General features: G+C 46.2%; 1 protein-coding gene across 1 annotated transcript in view; it reads left to right on the top strand.

Moving 5' to 3' along the window:
- Nucleotides 1–20,643, top strand: part of MVP (major vault protein) — a 133,382-nt gene that overhangs the window by 18,202 nt on the left and 94,537 nt on the right. The window contains exons 2-4 of the mRNA XM_078652398.1: nt 13,363–13,510; nt 13,737–13,932; nt 16,767–16,890. Of these exons, the coding sequence (XP_078508524.1) occupies nt 13,389–13,510; nt 13,737–13,932; nt 16,767–16,890 (442 nt within the window). The 5' untranslated portion in view covers nt 13,363–13,388. The remainder of the gene's footprint in view (nt 1–13,362; nt 13,511–13,736; nt 13,933–16,766; nt 16,891–20,643) is intronic.

The raw sequence follows: 20,643 nt of genomic DNA, 5'->3' as shown, positions 1-20,643 counted from the left end.
CCAAATTACTGTGTTAATTTGCTTCTGTGTGGAACATTTTTTTTTTTTTTACTTCTCCTGGCTGCACACACTTACGATAATTCTACAAAAGCTGTTCACCCTTTTTAAACCCCATTGGTTTTCAAGACCAGATCTTTCCATGGAAAAGGCAGACCGCTTCTAACAGTATGCTGGAATGCTTGCTTTTTATCACTTGGTTGTATAAAGCAGATGCTTTAGCCTTAGAACGCTTGTGGCATTTTCTCTTCATGCCTCAGTACCTTTCTTTGCACTTTGTAGGCATTATCGGATTGATTTCTTTCAACGTAATATATTTATTCATTATGATCAAATTCTAAATGTTGTAATAAACATTGCATGTTAATATGCAAGAGCTATGCTCTATTTTACTATTAAACAGGCAGTCTTAAGTGCAGTTACCTTGCAGACAATAGGCTCATGATTTGAATGGTGGTGCAGCAGCACTGGGCCCAAAAATTGTCAGAACTCTATTAAACACGTAATATTGCTATGAGTACTAAACAGGCAGTCACAATTGCAGTTACCCTGCAGTTAAAAGGGACTTCATATGAAGGGTGCAGCGGCACCAGGACCAAAAGCTCCAGGCACCCCACTAAACACCTAATATTGCTATACTTTATTCTGAAACCAGAATCCACAGGTGCAGTTACCTTGCAGATAACAGGGTCTACATTTTAATGGTGCAGCAGGTGCAGTAGCACCTGGCCCAAAAGTTGGCAGAAATCTTCTAAACACATAATGTTATCTGAAGTTAAAGGGACTTGATTTGAAAGGTGCAGCAGGTACAGTGGCACTCGGGCCAAACACTCTAGGGACCCCACTAAACCCAGAATATTGCTAAATTTAGTATTAAACAAGACAGTCAAAAGTGCATTTATCCAGCAAGCAATAGGGTCATGATTTGTATTAGGCAGCAGGTGCAGTAGCACCAGGACCAGGTACCCCATTGAACACCTAATATTGCTGTATTTTACTAATTAGCACACTGCCTCATGTGCAGTTAGCTTGCAGACAACAAGGTCATGATTTTAATGGTGCAACAAGAACCGTGGCACTGGGGCCTAAAGCTCTAGGGACCCCACTAAACGCAGAATATTGCTAAATTTTACTGTTTAACAGGCAGTTAAAAGTGCAGTTATCTAGCAGGCACTAGGGCCATGATTTCTGGTTTAGTAGCACCTGAAGCAAAAGTTGTCAGACCTTCTCTAAATACCAAGTATTGATGTATTTAACTACTAAATAAGCAGTCAAAAGTGAAGTTACCTTTCAGGCAATAGGCTCATGATTTTGGTTGTGCAGCAGGTGCAGTGACATTCAGCGCCCAAAAGCTCAAGGAACTCTTCTAAACACTATATATTGAAATATTTTACCACTAAACAGGCAGTCACAAAGGCAGGTACCTTTCAGGTGCTAGTGGCCTGATTTGAATGGTACAGCAAGAGCAGCGGCAGTGGGCCCAAACGTTGTTAGAACTCCTCTAAACACATAAAATTGCTATTGCAACAATTTATTCAATTATTTCCCTCTTTCATTTTTCAAAATGTTGCTATTACTTACCCGCACTATACCAGTAGTACAAGCACAATATATTGCCTTTTTGTACATAAACAAGCCAGAACACTTTAACAGGCTTTCTGTAACTTATATTGTACAACTAGTCAGCAAGCTACTACTTACATTGAAAAACAGCTTATTATTAATCATATAGGCGAAAGTTAATGCATTTACAAGTGATTCTCTTTCTGAGCTGTCAGGAAGAGTCCTGCTTTGCGGGGTGCACGTTCATTCGCGGCTGTCCCTCCCAGATCCATTGATGGAGATCCTTGTCTTGGGGTTTGAGATGGGGGCGGACACAGTTGATGGGGAGCTGTAAGCAAACTCATTTATGGAGTACACAGCTAGGAGCAGTGGCCTGCTAAGTGTGCTGTGGGCCTTAATACAGACCCCCAGGATATAGCGGCATGGATTAGGAAATATAGCGGCACTAAAATGGAAATTTAGCGGCACAAATATGGAAATTTAGCGGCAATTTAGTGGCATTTTATTTGGCGGTTTTTCCTACAACAAACACATCTTTGTTTTTTTAGTTGTTTAACACCATGAAGCTATGTATTTTTGGTTTATTTACAATGTAGACACTTTGTTTGGCTTCAAGGCTGCATATAGGACATAAACTAATGAATAAATGCCCCAAAAGCAATCCCCCCCCCCCAGGGCCCGCCGCACACTGGGCACGCTGCAGAATTACTTAGACTAGTGGTGAGTGGAATAGTATTGTAGAGTGGCATAGAGTTGTAGAGTAGATTTTCCACTCAGACTGTGAACAGTGTCTAGTACCACACGTGCATAATTATGTCTGCCAGGGTGTGGTCACGAGCTAGTAGGGCTGTCTAGCTTTTCCCTTCAAAATAAAGTTTTGGGATCACCTATAGTAGTATGAATAGCCATCTGTGAGGGCGTTATCAAAAAGTAAAGGACCAGGAAATACCACAAGTGTTAACCAACTAATTCATCGCGGAAACAAAACATATCGGGTCCAAAAGGCATGTTATAATCTGCATTTTTGAGACCGATACAAACAAGCTTGTTAGAATTATCATTCAGATCTTAATAGTAATGCAAAAAAAACCTAAAAAGCGTTATAAATCTCGAGTGTGGCACAAAAAGAGAATGAAGGAGGCGCTGAAAATTCCATATGATGTCACATTTCTAAAGGAGAAACGAAATATACAAGTAGCAAAGCTGCGTTTCTGGAAAGACAGACTAGTGTGGCTGAGATATTCGACCATGCTGCAGTCTGTTTGCTAATGCTTTGTATGCCATTACCTGCCAAGAGATGTCAGAAGTGAGGATTGAGCATTTAAAGTGTGTTTGTGGTCTGTGCGTGCTGGGTTCCAGTGTGTTTGTGGTCTGTGTGTTTGATGCCTGTGTGTGTTGGTCTGTAGTGCGTCTGATCCCTGTGCCGCCGGGTCACTGATGCAAATGAACTCTCTGAAGCTGCTGCTGTCTGCGGACACTGAGCCCTCCTAGGGCCCCTCGGGGCCCCGGGCAGTGCATGTCTGCAGACAAGGGCCCATCCGGGAGCCAGGAGAGTGAAGGAAGCCCCCAGAAGGGCTGGGGCAGGGTCAAGCTTCCGGTGTGCAGCTGCATTAAATGTTCCTGTAATTACAGACATGGCTTTCTCTGAAAGAGCCATCAGTGACATGCATCAGAGAAGGGCCTCATTATGCAGCAGGGATGAGTAAATTATGTGGCAAAAGAAGGCAAATAATGTGACGTAATGCAGCACCTTTTATGATGGTATTCATTAGTTTGTCATTTTTAAACTTGTTAATAATTTCTGGGCATTGGTTGTACCTCATTAGTAGCAGTTTAACACAAAAATATAGCAATAAGCAATAGAAAGGTGGCTAGTCAAGCTTTGCAAAGGGTCTTCCACTGTGCGGCAACACGTGTTTCTGCAGATTTATTAACGTTTTAAACCGTTTGAGCTAGAAAGAGATCTGTTTGTTTAAATCTGCACATTATTCGGCAGATGATGGATTATGTGGCTAATGTGGGAAATCCATACTTATGAAAAAAACCGCTGCGGCCGTACAATTGCATATTTGCAGTGGCCTTGAGCATATACGACCTGAACCACTGCCTCATATAGGATCCCCAGCTGATGCAGAGCCAATGAAACGAATACGATAGGAAGTAAGAACAAGCATTTACAATGCAATAGGTCTCGAGTTAATTAAGTTTGAGCTAATGGCCTTGCTAAATATTGCAACACTAACTGCAACAAAAGTCTATGAATTGTAGGCCTAAAAATGTGTATTTATTTTTGTAGCAATGGTGGAATGCTGCGCTTTAGATGAATATATTTAAAAGTAAAGTGTGCCAGACCGCGATTGCTACAATAGTTAATTGTGGATGCGTTAACAATTGATGTGTGCACTGACAGCTGGTGGTGTGTGTGTGTGTGTGCCTGGTGAAAGCATACACTGTCTGGTGGTGTGTGCCTGGTGGAAGCGTGCACTGACTGCTGGTGGTGTTTGGGCCTGGTAAAAGCGTGCACTGATATCTGGTGGTGTTTGTGCTCGGTTAATGCGTGCACTGACTGTCTGGTTGTGTGTACTTCTTTACTTAGATAGCTATCTTGAAAAACAAGATGCTCCGTAAAACAGCATACATGAAATACAAGGGTGCTTAACTTGACAAAACAAACCAGCATGGGAAATGAGGACAGTGCACATTTAAGAAATTAATCCACTCACAGAACCATAGTCCGCAAACTCCTGAAGATGCATTTGACGGTTTGACCATAAGGTACAAGACTGTTTGATTACAGTGTGTTACAAAATTATTATTTGACTCGGAAGTCACTGAGCCCGCTTTATTTACCACCATATATTAATGTAGTTGGCTACAATATGGTGCGCGCCGCATACCACGTCACTGTCCCACTGCTTTCCACAGACGCAAATATACACAATATGAAAACAAGTCACATGAAACATACCTACATTATAGTGACCTCCAATTTTTTTCCTGCACTTTTTACGGTTCATCCGCAATGTTCCAACGAAGACCTTTATAAAATTTTAGTGGGGTTGAAACATAGATGAATCTCAGTTTTTGGTGTGGATTAAATTACTTATTGTGGAGTGTACTATGTTTAACCAATAAAAATTGGCCCTGACTAAAATCGAATACCCCAGACAATAACTGTTTCACTCAGGGTTGTTCTATTTCACTTCCAATCACTCTTTTCGCAACTCATTATCAGTGCACTGTTTCACATTTTGGAGCATCTTTCCATGACTTAGATATCATTTTTGTAGTAATGACATTTGAACACATGATTGTGAGTTCCAATACGTTCTTTTGAATAGGTTTCGTTTTGGGAATATATTCATGAATTTCCTTGCAAGATGGAAGTATTGTATTGAATGATTGCAAAGGAACCGTTGTTTTGTTTTTATTTTTTTGTTGTGGTTGGCAGCAGAGATGATATAATGGGAACTATTGTTGGAATTATGTTGCAGGGTAGCCGCAGTAGGGGGCTGGGCAGGTATAGTGGGTATTAGTACGACAGTGAAGGGCAGGGCTACTATGGTGGTTGGCAGGCATTGGTAGGAAATGCGAGTGATCCTGAGTCTCACCTCTTAGACACTGAGAATGAATGAATAACCCTGGATGCCAGGGCCTAGCCACAAGTGCTCCCTGTTTATACTGGTGAGTTGCAGGCTGGTTGGTAATTGGCAAGGTTGGTATCGTAAATGACAACTGCAGTAGTAAGGCTGGCACTGTGGGGATGTGGACGCCGGGAGGGTGGGTGCGAGGCAGCACGGACGCCGGGAGGGTGGGTGCGAGGCAGCACGGACGCCGGGAGGGTGGGTGCGAGGCAGCACGGACGCCGGGAGGGTGGGTGCGAGGCAGCAGGGACGCCGGGAGGGTGGGTGCGAGGCAGCAGGGACGCCGGGAGGGTGGGTGCGAGGCAGCAGGGACGCCGGGAGGGTGGGTGCGAGGCAGCAGGGACGCCGGGAGGGTGGGTGCGAGGCAGCAGGGACGCCGGGAGGGTGGGTGCGAGGCAGCAGGGACGCCGGGAGGGTGGGTGCGAGGCAGCAGGGACGCCGGGAGGGTGGGTGCGAGGCAGCAGGGACGCCGGGAGGGTGGGTGCGAGGCAGCAGGGACGCCGGGAGGGTGGGTGCGAGGCAGCACGGACGCCGGGAGGGTGGGTGCGAGGCAGCACGGACGCCGGGAGGGTGGGTGCGAGGCAGCACGGACGCCGGGAGGGTGGGTGCGAGGCAGCACGGACGCCGGGAGGGTGGGTGCGAGGCAGCACGGACGCCGGGAGGGTGGGTGCGAGGCAGCACGGACGCCGGGAGGGTGGGTGCGAGGCAGCACGGAGGCCGGGAGGGTGGGTGCGAGGCAGCACGGAGGCCGGGAGGGTGGGTGCGAGGCAGCACGGAGGCCGGGAGGGTGGGTGCGAGGCAGCACGGAGGCCGGGAGGGTGGGTGCGAGGCAGCACGGAGGCCGGGAGGGTGGGTGCGAGGCAGCACGGAGGCCGGGAGGGTGGGTGCGAGGCAGCACGGAGGCCGGGAGGGTGGGTGCGAGGCAGCACGGAGGCCGGGAGGGTGGGTGCGAGGCAGCACGGAGGCCGGGAGGGTGGGTGCGAGGCAGCACGGAGGCCGGGAGGGTGGGTGCGAGGCAGCACGGAGGCCGGGAGGGTGGGTGCGAGGCAGCACGGAGGCCGGGAGGGTGGGTGCGAGGCAGCACGGAGGCCGGGAGGGTGGGTGCGAGGCAGCACGGAGGCCGGGAGGGTGGGTGCGAGGCAGCACAGAGGCCGGGAGGGTGGGTGCGAGGCAGCACGGACGCCGGGAGGGTGGGTGTTAGGGTGCGAGGCAGCACGGACGCCGGGAGGGTGGGTGCTTGGGTGCGAGGCAGCACGGACGCCGGGAGGGTGGGTGCTTGGGTGCGAGGCAGCACGGACGCCGGGAGGGTGGGTGCTTGGGTGCGAGGCAGCACGGACGCCGGGAGGGTGGGTGTTTGGGTGCGAGGCAGCACGGAAGCCGGGAAGGTGGGTGTTTGGGTGCGAGGCAGCATGGTATCGTAAATGACAACTGCAGTAGTAAGGCTGGCACTGTGGGGATGTGGACGCCGGGAGGGTGGGTGCGAGGCAGCACGGACGCCGGGAGGGTGGGTGCGAGGCAGCACGGACGCCGGGAGGGTGGGTGCGAGGCAGCACGGACGCCGGGAGGGTGGGTGCGAGGCAGCACGGACGCCGGGAGGGTGGGTGCGAGGCAGCACGGACGCCGGGAGGGTGGGTGCGAGGCAGCACGGACGCCGGGAGGGTGGGTGCGAGGCAGCACGGACGCCGGGAGGGTGGGTGCGAGGCAGCACGGACGCCGGGAGGGTGGGTGCGAGGCAGCACGGACGCCGGGAGGGTGGGTGCGAGGCAGCACGGACGCCGGGAGGGTGGGTGCGAGGCAGCACGGACGCCGGGAGGGTGGGTGCGAGGCAGCACGGACGCCGGGAGGGTGGGTGCGAGGCAGCACGGACGCCGGGAGGGTGGGTGCGAGGCAGCACGGAGGCCGGGAGGGTGGGTGCGAGGCAGCACGGAGGCCGGGAGGGTGGGTGCGAGGCAGCACGGAGGCCGGGAGGGTGGGTGCGAGGCAGCACGGAGGCCGGGAGGGTGGGTGCGAGGCAGCACGGAGGCCGGGAGGGTGGGTGCGAGGCAGCACAGAGGCCGGGAGGGTGGGTGCGAGGCAGCACGGACGCCGGGAGGGTGGGTGTTTGGGTGCGAGGCAGCACGGACGCCGGGAGGGTGGGTGCTTGGGTGCGAGGCAGCACGGACGCCGGGAGGGTGGGTGCTTGGGTGCGAGGCAGCACGGACGCCGGGAGGGTGGGTGTTTGGGTGCGAGGCAGCACGGACGCCGGGAGGGTGGGTGTTTGGGTGTGAGGCAGCACGGACGCCGGGAGGGTGGGTGTTTGGGTGCGAGGCAGCACGGACGCCGGGAGGGTGGGTGTTTGGGTGCGAGGCAGCACGGAAGCCGGGAAGGTGGGTGTTTGGGTGCGAGGCAGCACGGACGCCGGGAGGGTGGGTGTTTGGGTGCGAGGCAGCACGGACGACGGGAGGGTGGGTGTTTGGGTGCGAGGCAGCACGGACGACGGGAGGGTGGGTGTTTGGGTGCGAGGCAGCACGGACGCTGGGAGGGTGGGTGTTTGGGTGCGAGGCAGCACGGACGCCGGGAGGGTGGGTGTTTGGGTGCGAGGCAGCACGGACGGGAGGGTGGGTGTTTGGGTGCGAGGCAGCACGGACGCCGGGAGGGTGGGTGTTTGGGTGCGAGGCAGCACGGACGCCGGGAGGGTGGATGCGAGGCAGCATGAACGACAGGAGGGAGGGTGGGTGCGAGCAAAACGCAGAAACGAAGCGTTAACGCAAACAAAAATAAAAGGCACTGGTATTTGCAATGTCAATAGCTCAAACTCTCATAAATGCGAGACCTATTGCAAATGCTTGTTATAATCGTGCAATTAATTACAATGCTGCACACTTCTGTGAGACGGGTAGGCCTTCATCCTTGAGAAACACAATATGCTTAGGAAATAATAAAACTTGTGTTCAGAAATAAGCATTTCTATTCCTGAAAAATCTGCAATAAAGGTAGCACTTATGAAGGGCTGTCTGTTGTTCTGGCAGAGACTAATGTGAAGGCCCAATTCTACGACATACTTGCATAGCAAGTACTTTTTCCAAGTAAATGTGGAGATGTGGAAATGTGTGTGGTGTGAATAATGATGCTCACTGCTGCAAAGAGAGCAAGTTGTGTGATTGATGGTGGGCATCCTACCCCCCTTGAACTCTGCCGGTGGCTGCCACCTTCCAGGGCCCCACCGTGCCCACCCAGGGATATGTATAATGTGGCGCTTGTTAAAGAGGTGTGTAGCCAGGGCCGCTCTCACGGAGCTCTGTGTTATTTCTTACAGCGTTCTATCCTTGTTACAGGCGCGTGTTGGGATGTTCGTCTTCCTTTCTTATGGGCATGGGACAAAGGGACAACATTTAGTGTTACTGCAATACACTGTCTGTAGATCCGGCAGGGACAGATGTGTAGGCCTAATTGTAGCAAATCTTTGCATAGCATATGCTTTACCTAGGCAAACGTGGCGTTTCCTTGTGATGCGACTAATCTTGCCCCCTGATGCAATGTAATGGTGTTTTTCTCTATACACAAAATACAATCAAGAAATTCGAAAAACATTAATAAAAAAAGTAGGGCTTCTGAAAATCCTATAAAACAGGTTGCTTATTGAAACGTTGAATTTTAGAGAACGGTCCTATCCAAGTACATTACACTCCTGGTGAACCTTGGCGTTCCTGAAAGCTCTTTCCTGTCGGGCTTCCCTTCTCTGTTTGACTTCTTTAATCTCTTATGGACTTTCCTGCCACTAGTGTAGAATATCCAGACCTTTATCATCTCCTTCATTGACTCCAGTAGACACCAAGCCGCACACAAACGGAAGGTACAAGATACCTCCGATAAGTTGCATCAGATTCTCAGACATTTCGTAATGCCGCAACAGTGCTGCACCGCTCACTGCACATATGTTCAGGCTGCTGGTTGCTTAACCCCTTCCCCAGCTCATGACAAGCTCAGCTTGTCATGAGTTGTGCCGCTCGCACGCTCATGACGAGCTGAGCTCGTCATATAACGCGGCTTTTTAAAAAAAGCCGCACAGCGCGAAAAAAGCCGCCGTACGCATGCGGTTAACCGTTCTTACCCTAGCGCATGCATTGTTTGGCGGCGGTTACTTGGAAGCCGTCCAGTAGAAGAACCAGATAGAGAGATGGTTACTTTTTTCTGTAGAAACAATAGAAGCAGCAAGATATAATTCGTTTAGAAACAAATGATACACCAGAAGCACTTTATATTTGCTTTCTGCTTCTGGTTCAGATCTTGCAGATGCCAGAGTAAGGAAACATGTGTAGCCAATTTCAAGTCTTTGTGTATTAATGGGTAATTGTTTTACCCCGCAGCACATTTAGACTATTTAAAATGACGACTAATGTAGTACCTACAATAGCAGATACAGGGATTCTAACCTTCTCATCAACCTCTCTGGACGTGCCAACAATGATGTAGTTTATTGTGATCGTGCAGATTGCATGGCTCAGCATAATTTTCAATCTGTGGAGACGTAATGTTCAAGGCCACCTGGCTCATTCTGAGAGACTACGTCAAAATATTCAGAGAGGAGCGGATCAATTTGGTAGTGAAGCTCTCGGAGGTAGATCCTCCTGGAGGGACTCCCTTTTGTGTTGTGGTATACTGGACACACAAAGATTGTGTTTACTTGGCCCCAATTTGGAGTCACACAATAATAGTGGGATTTCAGCTGGTAGTGAGACGGCTTGCACTGAAGCTGAGGTATATGGCGTTGAACATCCCCTTAACCTAGACCTGATTCTCAGTGTTAAATGTCTGGTCTCGAGCACCTCAAGAACGTAGGGGATCCCAGTAGCAAATACCTACTCTTGAATTTTACTCTGTTTCTTATGGGCCTGTGAGACTTTGCTGAAGCCACTCTCCTCCATGTGGAAGATGTTGCAAACATTCATGATATTAATGTTGATCCCAATTTTAGAGGGAGTCTCAGTGATGAAGGCAGCTTTGATGCCAGGTGGGAGGTGGTTGATGCCAGTGTAGCCTCGTCTGATGGGAGTCCACTGGGTATCTGAGGGAGTCGCAACAGAAATCTAGGGAAGGGATGAGGACTCTTGTGTTATTGGCCGGAGGGTGAATATTAGGCTTCCCCCACTCTCTTTTCATCAGAGTGTGATGCTGTTCTCATTTGAATACAAAGAAGATTGGAGGGCCATTAAGACTTTAGAAGCCAACATTCACTCTCCTTTAATATCTTAACTTCACTCCAGGCAATGTTTACACATGTTCATGTCCTAGTTTTCAGATTCTCGGCAAAGCTATGCAGAGTATTCATCCTCCGTGTATCATTTAATTCCTGAAATAAAGTGTAAATGTGGGAAATGGTAAGGAGGGAATTTTCAGATGAGTTAATGACCTTCTTCAAAGACCATTTTGTAGCAATAGCCTAAACTAGAGAGAATGTGAATGGGAAAGAGCAGTTGTAAGAAAGCAAAACAAAACTCTCAAATGAAGTCTGTGCATTGGGCTAATCGCTTGATTGGCGAATAGAGCTGAGGGCACGAACCCGAAAATAAGGAATCCTCTTTCGAAAAAAATATAACTTGCTAGGAAGCAAAGTTGTCAAAATCACTGATAATGAAGCTTAACATTCCAGAATGGAACAGGGAAGAAGACAACATTCTGGTGGAAACGGTATGAGTACCCATATCAAAAATGTAAACAAAATCAAACCACTTAGGAGCCACCTATAACTATTCAAAATCGAAGTCCCTAATTAAGAAGGCACCTCATTTAGATCCAAGCTGGCCAATGCTCCATGCATATTAGAGTTCTCGTATCAAAACAGTTCTTGGCCCAACTGCACTGTAAAGCAATCATCTGTAAAGAAAACCACTCGCACAACCCCAGAACTGATTACAAGTGCATCGGAATCCACCCAGCTAACGATTCAGGACACCATCAAATGCCAGGTACTACCATAAAAGAGCACACAAAGGTTCATTCACCACCCAAAACTTAAGGAGAAAGCCACACCCTTCCAACTTTCGATCAAACACAACAGGGTTGCATATCCAGAAGAAAATTATAATGTAACAATATGTGGGGAGGGTTACCTGATTTTTACATTTCACAAGACGGAATGTTGCGTTGCCCTTTTCTGTGCCCTTAAGAGTTCATTACATCAGACTTTCTGGTAGATAGTGTATGGAGGGAAGCAATTAAATTCAAGAGTAGTCATGCCTAAAATGTGCATAATTCTATCAGGTCTGAACATAGAACAACTAAGAATAACTACTGACCCAACTGGATACCAATCTCTGGAAGGTGAGCACAACATAGAGAGGACTGATCGAGGTGCATGCTGTTGAGAGAGAGAAACTCCAAGCATGGCAGAGGGTGGAAAAAGAACATGAGGGATACAGCTGGAAAACACATGCACTCTAATAGAGTGCTTAATCTGAAACTAAAATGTAGCTCTCAAATTAATTAGTTCAAGGACACAAGTAAAGAGGCAATGCTCCAGGGGAGGGACAAGCATTGAAGGCGGCAAAGCCACACAAGGCAATGAATAAAAAGCAAGCTAACAAGATATTCTATAAAGTCAACTAATGGTAAGCATGGGTGGGCTGACGCTTCCTGTAAGTCCACAATAAGTCTATAGCGATCAGTCCACTTGCACTCTGTGGAAGGCGAGACCAAAAATGGCCTACAAAATCCCATTAGTTGGCAATATATCTGATATTGGCATATTTTTGTAGCTCTATTGTTTATATATACCCACTTTTCTTAGTTATTTAATTCTTTTGCTCACAAAAGACCAGCAACTGAAGTGTTAACATTAAGTAGAATTTCGTTTTCTCCCACCAATGTAATGGTGTACTAAGCGACTGTTTAATAAACATTTAAAAAAAGAATTTGAGTGGCATTTGGAAACTGGGCTGTTTTAGGGCATTGCCAGTGCTGCAGAATTGACACCCTTAATGTGGTAAACTAATTGCTTGTGCAGCTTCTGCTTCAGTGTGTTTTGCTTAAAAAAATACTTTGATGGTATTCTGGAATATTTTGTGTTGCATTACTGACCTGGTAAATATAGACGTAGCATGGTGCGAAGCTTATTGGGTGTAGAATATCTCACCCATTTCACGGCTCACTTGTCAGAATAATCCATAACATGCAGTACCTCAGTTTGACTACTTTATTACTACCCATTGTGCCTCTTTCCAACTTGGAGAAATTAGATTTATGAAATTGAAGATGTGTGTGAATTACCACATAATTTGTGCACAACTTGGAATGAGGGCTTTTGCTCTTTCTTTGTTTTTTTTTAAAATAATTTTTTTACATTGTGATAAGGAGCATTTTTTATATGCCCCATGATCTAGTGGGAAAATTAGAGTGATTATGAGAGGCGGTGGAGTTTCCATGATGGCTAAATATTGATTTCATCTTTATTTGCAGTGTATGCTGATCATGCCTGCTTTAATGGATTGTTCTTTTTTTTTTTTTTTGCTGCAGTGGGCTCCATCAGTAATGTAGACTCTTCGCTGAGAGTTATTTTTCTTGACCAATGATTGAACAATTCAGACATTAGCTACACACATGCTAATGTTCAACAACACAGGCTGTCTTGTTTTGTTCTGAAAACAAAAGAAACCTTGCTTTTTCGAAGCTAAACTGTGACGCCCTGGATTATATGCAGCAAAGAACATACTCTGGTCTGATCTGTCGGGTAGCTTGTGCCAGATCTAATTTCCAGCCAGTGTATCAAGTCAGATATTCCAAATCCTTGCCTCTCTTTGTATGGCTTTGAAGTTAATCTGTTACACTGTTTATCCCTGTATGGATACCTTTCATATAGTGGTGGCTTGGATTGTATTTGTGTAGTTATCCATAGTGTCTGTAAATAAATCACCAGTGTTATAATTCAGACAGGCTGCCTTTGCTTTCTATCTTTAAATGACAGGTTAAAGCTTGCAAAATGCTAATCTTGGAATTGTTAAGCTGGGGGCACGGTGTGTTGAATGCCATCAGTATTTTCACTGAGGCAGAATGATGCAGACTCTGAGTTTTCAGATTTTAAATCTTAACTTTCAGATCCTCCACCTAAACGCTGCCCGTGTTTGGAAAAGTCCCTTTATCTCACCTCTGTTTTTAATTGCTCTTTTCTTTTCCACCACTGCAGGTCTGAAGTAACAACCAAACGCCAGAATGAGTGCTGAATCCATCATACGCATCCCGCCCTACCACTTCATCCATGTCCTGGATCAGAACTCCAACATTGCCCGGGTAGAAGTGGGGCCCAAGACCTACATTCGCCAGGACAATGAAAGGTGAGACCCTCAATCCTTTCCTCCTCGCGCCAGTAGGCCTATGGCTTAACACGCAAACTGGCCTGCTGGGACATCGGGATGTTTCCAGAAAGGCCTTTCAAAAGTTCCAACAGTGTAGGATTGTGTCCCAATTTACCTATACCTCAGTTGACCGATGTACTTGCCATACCCTTAGCTGTTCTCTGCACCGCACTGCATTGTCTTTCTAAATCTCCTCTCATTCCAGGGTTATGTTTGCGCCCGTGAAGATGGTGATGGTGCCACCACGCCACTACTGCATCATAGAGAACCCAGTGGTGCGGGCTCAGGACCACAAGGTGCTCTTTGACGACGTGGGGCAGGCCCGGCTGCGGCACGGAGACCTAGAGATTCGCCTGGCACAGGACCCCTTCCCGCTTTATCCTGGGGAAGAACTCAAGCAGGTAAGGGAGAACTGATAGGGAGGGAATGGCAGAGCAGAGAATGGGTTTTATGATTAAGGTTACAATGAAGAAATGCAGAGCAGCCATAGTTATGCAGGGGGAGATGAACAGGAGGCAGAATGTCTGGGGTCTGTAGACAGCACGAACATTGACCCTTCGCAATATTATAGCATTTTCCCTTGGGCTCCACCAGTGGTTAAAGGCCCTAAACCTAAGGTATAGGCCGAGCTGCAGCCCAAAGCCTATAATGAGAAATAAAGCCTTTCGCAACGAGTATAGCATGAGGCAGAAGGCTATAATGCTGTTGGAACATTCCAGTGACAGTGGAACATATGCTAAATAAAAAAAGGCGTAACAGAAAGACAAGCTTTGGAATGTTGGAGCAGAATATCTTTACTAGTGTTTATTAGCGGTGTCACCCCACTGCCTAATGGGCCATCCGATATTCCAGTGTTCTCGTATTACCCAACTGATTATATCCGTGTGCCCCTCTGTCGCCATGCTAAAACACCAGCTTAAAACCCATGCCGCTGACCTCCTCAACCTGGGTAGGCTGAAAGCAAAGTCTCAATGCCTCTGGTGTGGGAGGGAAAATGCATAGCTCATCCCCAGTTACCAGTCCTGTGTTGGAATGCCATTTGAGATTGATATGTCCCAGAGGTCAAGTACTGTATTGTAGATTTTTGAGACTTTAAAGTCCATTAACCATCTCTAGCAAGCGTAATTTTAACATGAGCTGAACATCTTTAGTGCAGATCTTTAGCAAAGCGAACATTATTTTCTGTGAAACCACACAAATTAAAAGCTTATATTTCAGTAAGACCAGAAAGGGTAGAAAATTCATGAAATTTGATCCCACACAGCCAACTTTGTGAGAGACTTGAGATGGTCCTACAAAAAAGATCAAGGAAGAGCCAAAAGGGACTGGGATGATAATAGGTGAAGGCTCATTGGAGAGGCATGTATCTGTAAAGATTCCAAATGTATTGGCTTTTAGTAACACAGGGGGATGCCAAGAGACCCCCCAACCAGCTAGTAACATTGCATCTGCTTGGCATGATCATTTTATGCTCCTGTATGCGGGCCCTTTGAATCTAGATCTGGAAACATCTCAGTCTGAACTTCCCCTGACTTATTCTAAGGAGCGCTTCACCAGCAGTTTAATACAGACCTCCATTCATTCAATTGTCCAAGCAAAGGCCCCTGGACCCGACGGTATTCCCAGTGAATTGTTTTTATATGAGAAGGAAAACTGGCCAGCCTATATTTTGACTTTGTCTAATGCCATCGCAGGGGGCGCTCCAGTACCCTGGTCATGGAAGGACGCAGAGGTGATCCCTATTTTTAAAAAAGGCTATAGATCTTTCCCTAGCAACTATAGACCGTTTAGCCTTATTGATTCAATAGAAAAAGTGGTCAGCTGAGCGCTTCTGAATAAGATACAGAATTGGGTCCGGGGGGAACAATATTTTAACTGCATTCCAAGCAGGCTTTAGAGCCAAGACAGGACCAATTAACTAGGTGTTTTGCCTCCTTTTACTCTGTTGGAAGACTGTGGTTATTGGCCAGGGAAGTTTATACGTGACTTTTATCTATCTTAAAACCGCGCTTAACCTTGTCCCAGACAAAATTGAGGCAATGTCCACAAGATATCGGGATGCCGCTGGAGATTCTGTCCTTAGTAATCAGTCTTTATGTTGCGAACTCTGCTAAAGTCCGCTGGGGTGATCAAGGACCGCACACTGATCCAATAGACGTTAACGGGGGCGTCCGCCAAGGGTGTGTTTTGGCTCCCACACTCTGGCACCTCATGAATTGGATTCATAATACTGTTAATATATTTGAGTTGTGGGCATATGGATTGTTGACTGAATGTAGGATATAGCGCATCTACTAAGATTGGTATTGATCCACAACAGTCCCGATGACTCTCCTAAAGGAAATATTGTTACGGAGCTAAAACATTATGGCAATAACTTTTTGATATTCTTTGTATGTATGAATTAGCAAACTGTACATTGTTTTGAGATAATAATAATAATAATAATACTGTGTCAAAGATCTCATATTTATATTATGGAATCTCACCATCTAAATCTCTTTGGACTTATTTTCGTTTCAATAACTATAGCATTGTCTCACTGTCTCCTTTGCCCTTCAGTGGAACCATTTTTCTGTTCCCTCAACGTCCATTTTGTGTTTGGCTCTGGTACCTTCAGTTGAAAATGATGAAATGTACTTATTAACTTTTGATTATGAAATATAAACGTAGTGCATAACTGGGTAGTAGGCACACGTTTAAATCCGTGTATGATATTCAATGTGGCATTAATCTTTGACAAGGAAATAATAGTAAAGTAAAATATCCCTTTGAGGTCATTCCAGTGCCTAGTGCGCAATCAGTGACGGTACTGTTTTTGTCAGATGCAGCGGGAAGCCGCAAAGACCTTTGGTTTGCATTCAAGGGTGCAAATCTGTTGCTCCAGCCCTGCCCCACTGAAAGGGAGATACAAAGAGAAGTTATTTTAGCATTCTTGCTGAACTGGTTTGGAGAGACCAGTGTGGGGAGGGTGTGCTGTGAGTACAAGGCACACCCTGAAGTGATTTCAAAGCCGATCACCGATAGAGGTTGCCTTTCAGATGTGAGGGATTTGTAACAAAGAAATGCTAGTCCATGAGTTTGTACAGTAAACATTGATATTTACTTAATTTCTTTCATTATTCTCCCCCTCTCCTTCCATTTCTTACTTTTGACACCTCTCTCTATTCTATACTCTCTCCTCACACTCCACTCTTTTTTTTCTTTTCTTCTAACCCCTTCCTGCACTACTCAGAGCATCACCCCCCTCACAGTGGTGGTGGCCAACACTGCTCTGCACCTCAAAGCCCTCCTTGATTTCGAGGACGACTCCGGCGAGAAGTATGTGGCTGGCGATGAGTGGCTATTCGAAGGTCCAGGTAAGTACTATTTGGGAGAAGTTATTTAAAAGTACTGGACTCAGACACACACTTGTTTGCACAAGTCCCAATAGAGTAAAAAATGTAATTATATTTAACGTTACACACCAGGAGAGAAAGGCTACAGTCCTTTCAGGCATATTCAATTTTGATTTATCTGCAAATGTATAAAGTAATAAAAGAATAACACCGATATTACAGTGTAGGTCTGTAGAAATGTAGACAACCTCTGTGTCAGCTGGTGCTTGGAATAAATGATATAATAGTGAGGAGTGTTCTGCATTTCTATTGACTCGGTATATGCCTGTAGTCTAAGCAAACACCATCTGGGGATTCATAAGCGGAAGGCCCAGAGCGGAGTGGGTTTTGAGGCTCCTTGAACATTTGTGACGTTAATGGAAGACTCCGTGTAGTAGATGTTTAATGATTTCTCCTGTCCATGATGTTACCTGTCTGAGTACCTGGTGTGGAAAGGGTTTTTTTCTTTTCACGTATAGTTATGATGTTGGTAGAGAATCGGACATTCTTTGTCCATGAATTGTTATTTTTTTTTAAACTTTATTTTGGATTTGCTTTCTGACGTTCCTTGTGGTGTAGTTTTCTGTATTTAGCGTCTCTTCGAGTGAGTATCCTCATATCAGGTTAGGTGTTGCGCTTGTTGATGTGGTGTGTTGTATGAAAGAGAGGGGGGAGGTGATGTCCTGGGTCTCCCCGTTCTCTGGATGATGTGCAGCACAGGGCCGTTGTATGGTACTAAGGGGTAGAACGCTGACTCCTTTTTGGGGCACTATACTGAGACCCTGTAAGAATCCGACAATCAGTAGAAAAAACCTTCAGTGCCCTGTGCAAGGAGGATCAGATTCATCCCGTCAGGTGAAGGAAAAGCTACTGTTAATGGTATCACGAGAAGGTCCAGCATGTCCCATTTTAGAGATTTGCAGAAGATTATCCGATTGTTCCATAAAGTTCTATTGGACCGGTACATGAGGGCTGATTAACTTGCCACACAGTGGTTAGGGGTGCCATACAATGGCTTTCTTCTCTGGAAATGCAGCAGACATTGAAGGAAATGTCTATAAATCGTTTTCCTCACTATTGACAAAAGTATAGAGTCAGAAGGTGGATTGACTCTTACGAAGGGCAAAATTCATAAAATATAACAGGATGTTTACTCCTATTTGCTTACACATACACCTGAGTAAATTTCGGAGTCCTGTAGAAATCACAAATGATTCCAGTACTCTTCCCAGGTATATGCGACAGTCTTCTATTTCCAGGAGAATTTCTGGAATTCTTTTGAGTTCCATGTTATTTGCCGTGCATTACCATATGTCAGTCATGTACCAAGTTAAATGTAAATTTCAAATATGTTTATTAACATTTTTATTTAGATAAAAACTTTTGTGTGAAGAACGTTTACAAATTCTAAAATGTATGTATAAAAGAGGGATGAAAGCAAAAAAAACTTCCAAAAAGGGAGAGTGCAAACTGAATTTCACTGCAGCCTGTGCTTAAAAATTCCAGAGAATGTGTATCAAATGAACATTTGTGCACGTCTAAGCCTGCTGCACAAGTGCATCTGTACTCTTAAACTATTTTCAGTTTGTCCATGAGAACCTACTTTTACCTCATTCTATACAGCCCAATCCCAATTTTGAGGTCATTGCTCCCTCTTTCCTACCTTGAACATGGATTTAACTGGAGAAAATCTTCAAACATATCTGGGGGTGACTATCTAGAAAAGATTTGTACATACCCATAAGTGTGTGTGTGTTCACCACATTGTACTGCTGCACTCAAATGAAAACCTTCTTTACACACAAATAAAATGATTGCGTAGGCATGTAATTGTAAGGGTTAATGAATCCGTTTCAGAGTGCAGATTTTGTGAATGATACTACTTAGGTGCATAAATAGTTTTGTGGATCTTGCTGCAGAAGATGCCATGTGGGAGCCTGGCACCTTTTTTTCTCCTTCATTTCTTGACCTTCCTCAGTGAAGACCGTCTCAGTGGTGGTTGTGATAAATCGGGTAGCAGTGGAAATAACGGTCTCCCTGCTGGTTTAGGTACAAGTTTCTCAAAGAAGACCAGTGCCTTCTCCTGTCAGTCATGGCAATATTTAATTTGCTTGTTGCTATCTAGGTGGCTTCATGAAATGGCTTCAACCACTCGCATACTTTTTTTAATGTATTTAGCCAGCTTCAGCTAGGCTGCTGCTGTAGGGACATGCTGGCATTCCATGGTGACCTGTTTGGGTTCCATGATTTCAAGAAGGCAGTTCCGTTACTAGCTGTGCTTGGCATGACTGCGGTTTGAAGTTTATTCCTGGAGTAATAAACTACTTTCAAGACCATCCTGAGTGAGAGCCTGTCTTTTAGTACCGCAATAACTCTTGATGGAAATAGTGCCAGATTTTGACCACATCGTCATCAGTCATAATTAGTGTCCTCATCCAGTGACCTCTGCATGACCTGAAACTTCATCATGGGCAAGGTGGAGGCTTGTACCCGACCTGTTCCTTAGCCGTTCCCTTTGCTGCGGGTTCTGCCATGCCGGGGAATTGAAGTGTGCCACTGCTGTCTCACTGGGGATTGTTTAGCCACTTCTTATGAGATGTCGGGCCTCAGGCTAAAATCAATAACTGGAAGTCTTATGGTGTCTCAGGAAAATTTCTTCCTCTTCAGTGGCTGTGAGTTCTCTTTTATGCTCATGTCCTTGCTCAGCCCTTTTTCAAAATAAGTTTTCCTTTGCTCAAGTGAATGACACCGATACCTATTCTCATAAGATTCTTCTGGTTTCTGATGTAACCATAATCAATGCGGAGCTGGCTCGGTTTCACCTGCATTCTTTAAAGCCTCCTGGACCCCAAAAGTGTCTGACCTGTGAATCGTTGCTTTAGTGCCTGAGATCACTTGTGCCGCAACAGGAGGGTGTCAATTTTCACAATTGGCATGTACTACGAGCCTTGAGATCTACCCAGTTTGCCCGCCATAAGAAGTAACAATCAAGACACCAACAGCTGGATCAACAGAGCGACAACATCGCCCGTCTTTGAAGTACAAGCATGAAGCATCCCAACTCATCCTCTACCTGTGGTTGCCCATATTGCCCAGTCCTCACAGGACCGGGAGGTCGACCTTCACTCCCTCCTTGAGTGGTTCAGTACCACTGGTTGGGGAGGGTGTCTTGATTCCAGGTCTTTTTCAACCATTCTTCTGGCCTGTACAATCTGGGAGATATGTACATTTGAAAATGCAGCTGAAACTTCAAAGTTTAAGTACAGCTGGAAGAGGGATCCTTTAAAGTCATTGGATTCATTCATTTTTGCCATACCAGTGGGTGCCAATGTCCCCAGAATATCTCGTCTGTACGCCAGTAGTGGAAAGAGTAGACACCCGGGATGCTTGAAAATATTGTTCGTTTTAGAAAATGTTGCACAGAGTTTGCCCCTTTGTTTCAGACATTAGTGGTTCTGCCATTGCCCAAACATAACTATTTCCATAATTGACTACTATAATGCTCTCACGATTGTACCATCAAACAGTACTCAAAAACTGCAATTATTGTAGAACACTGGCACTAGGATTCCCAAATAAGAAAATATTTCCCCAGTGGCACAGCGATCGCCATGTTGCCAGTGCAGACACAGTTTAAGTCTCTGGACAGTAATTATTGAGGTAAAGTATGGGAGTGGTTCCCAGGTACTTAAAGAATTGATGTACATTTTTTGTTTTTTTTGTACTTTTTACAAT

This window comes from Lissotriton helveticus, chromosome 7, assembly GCF_964261635.1.
Source record: "Lissotriton helveticus chromosome 7, aLisHel1.1, whole genome shotgun sequence".
In the NCBI taxonomy this organism is placed as follows: Eukaryota; Metazoa; Chordata; class Amphibia; order Caudata; family Salamandridae; genus Lissotriton; species Lissotriton helveticus.
The sequence above is the reverse complement of the archived record's forward strand: the minus strand, read 5'-3'. Positions and strand labels throughout refer to the sequence as shown.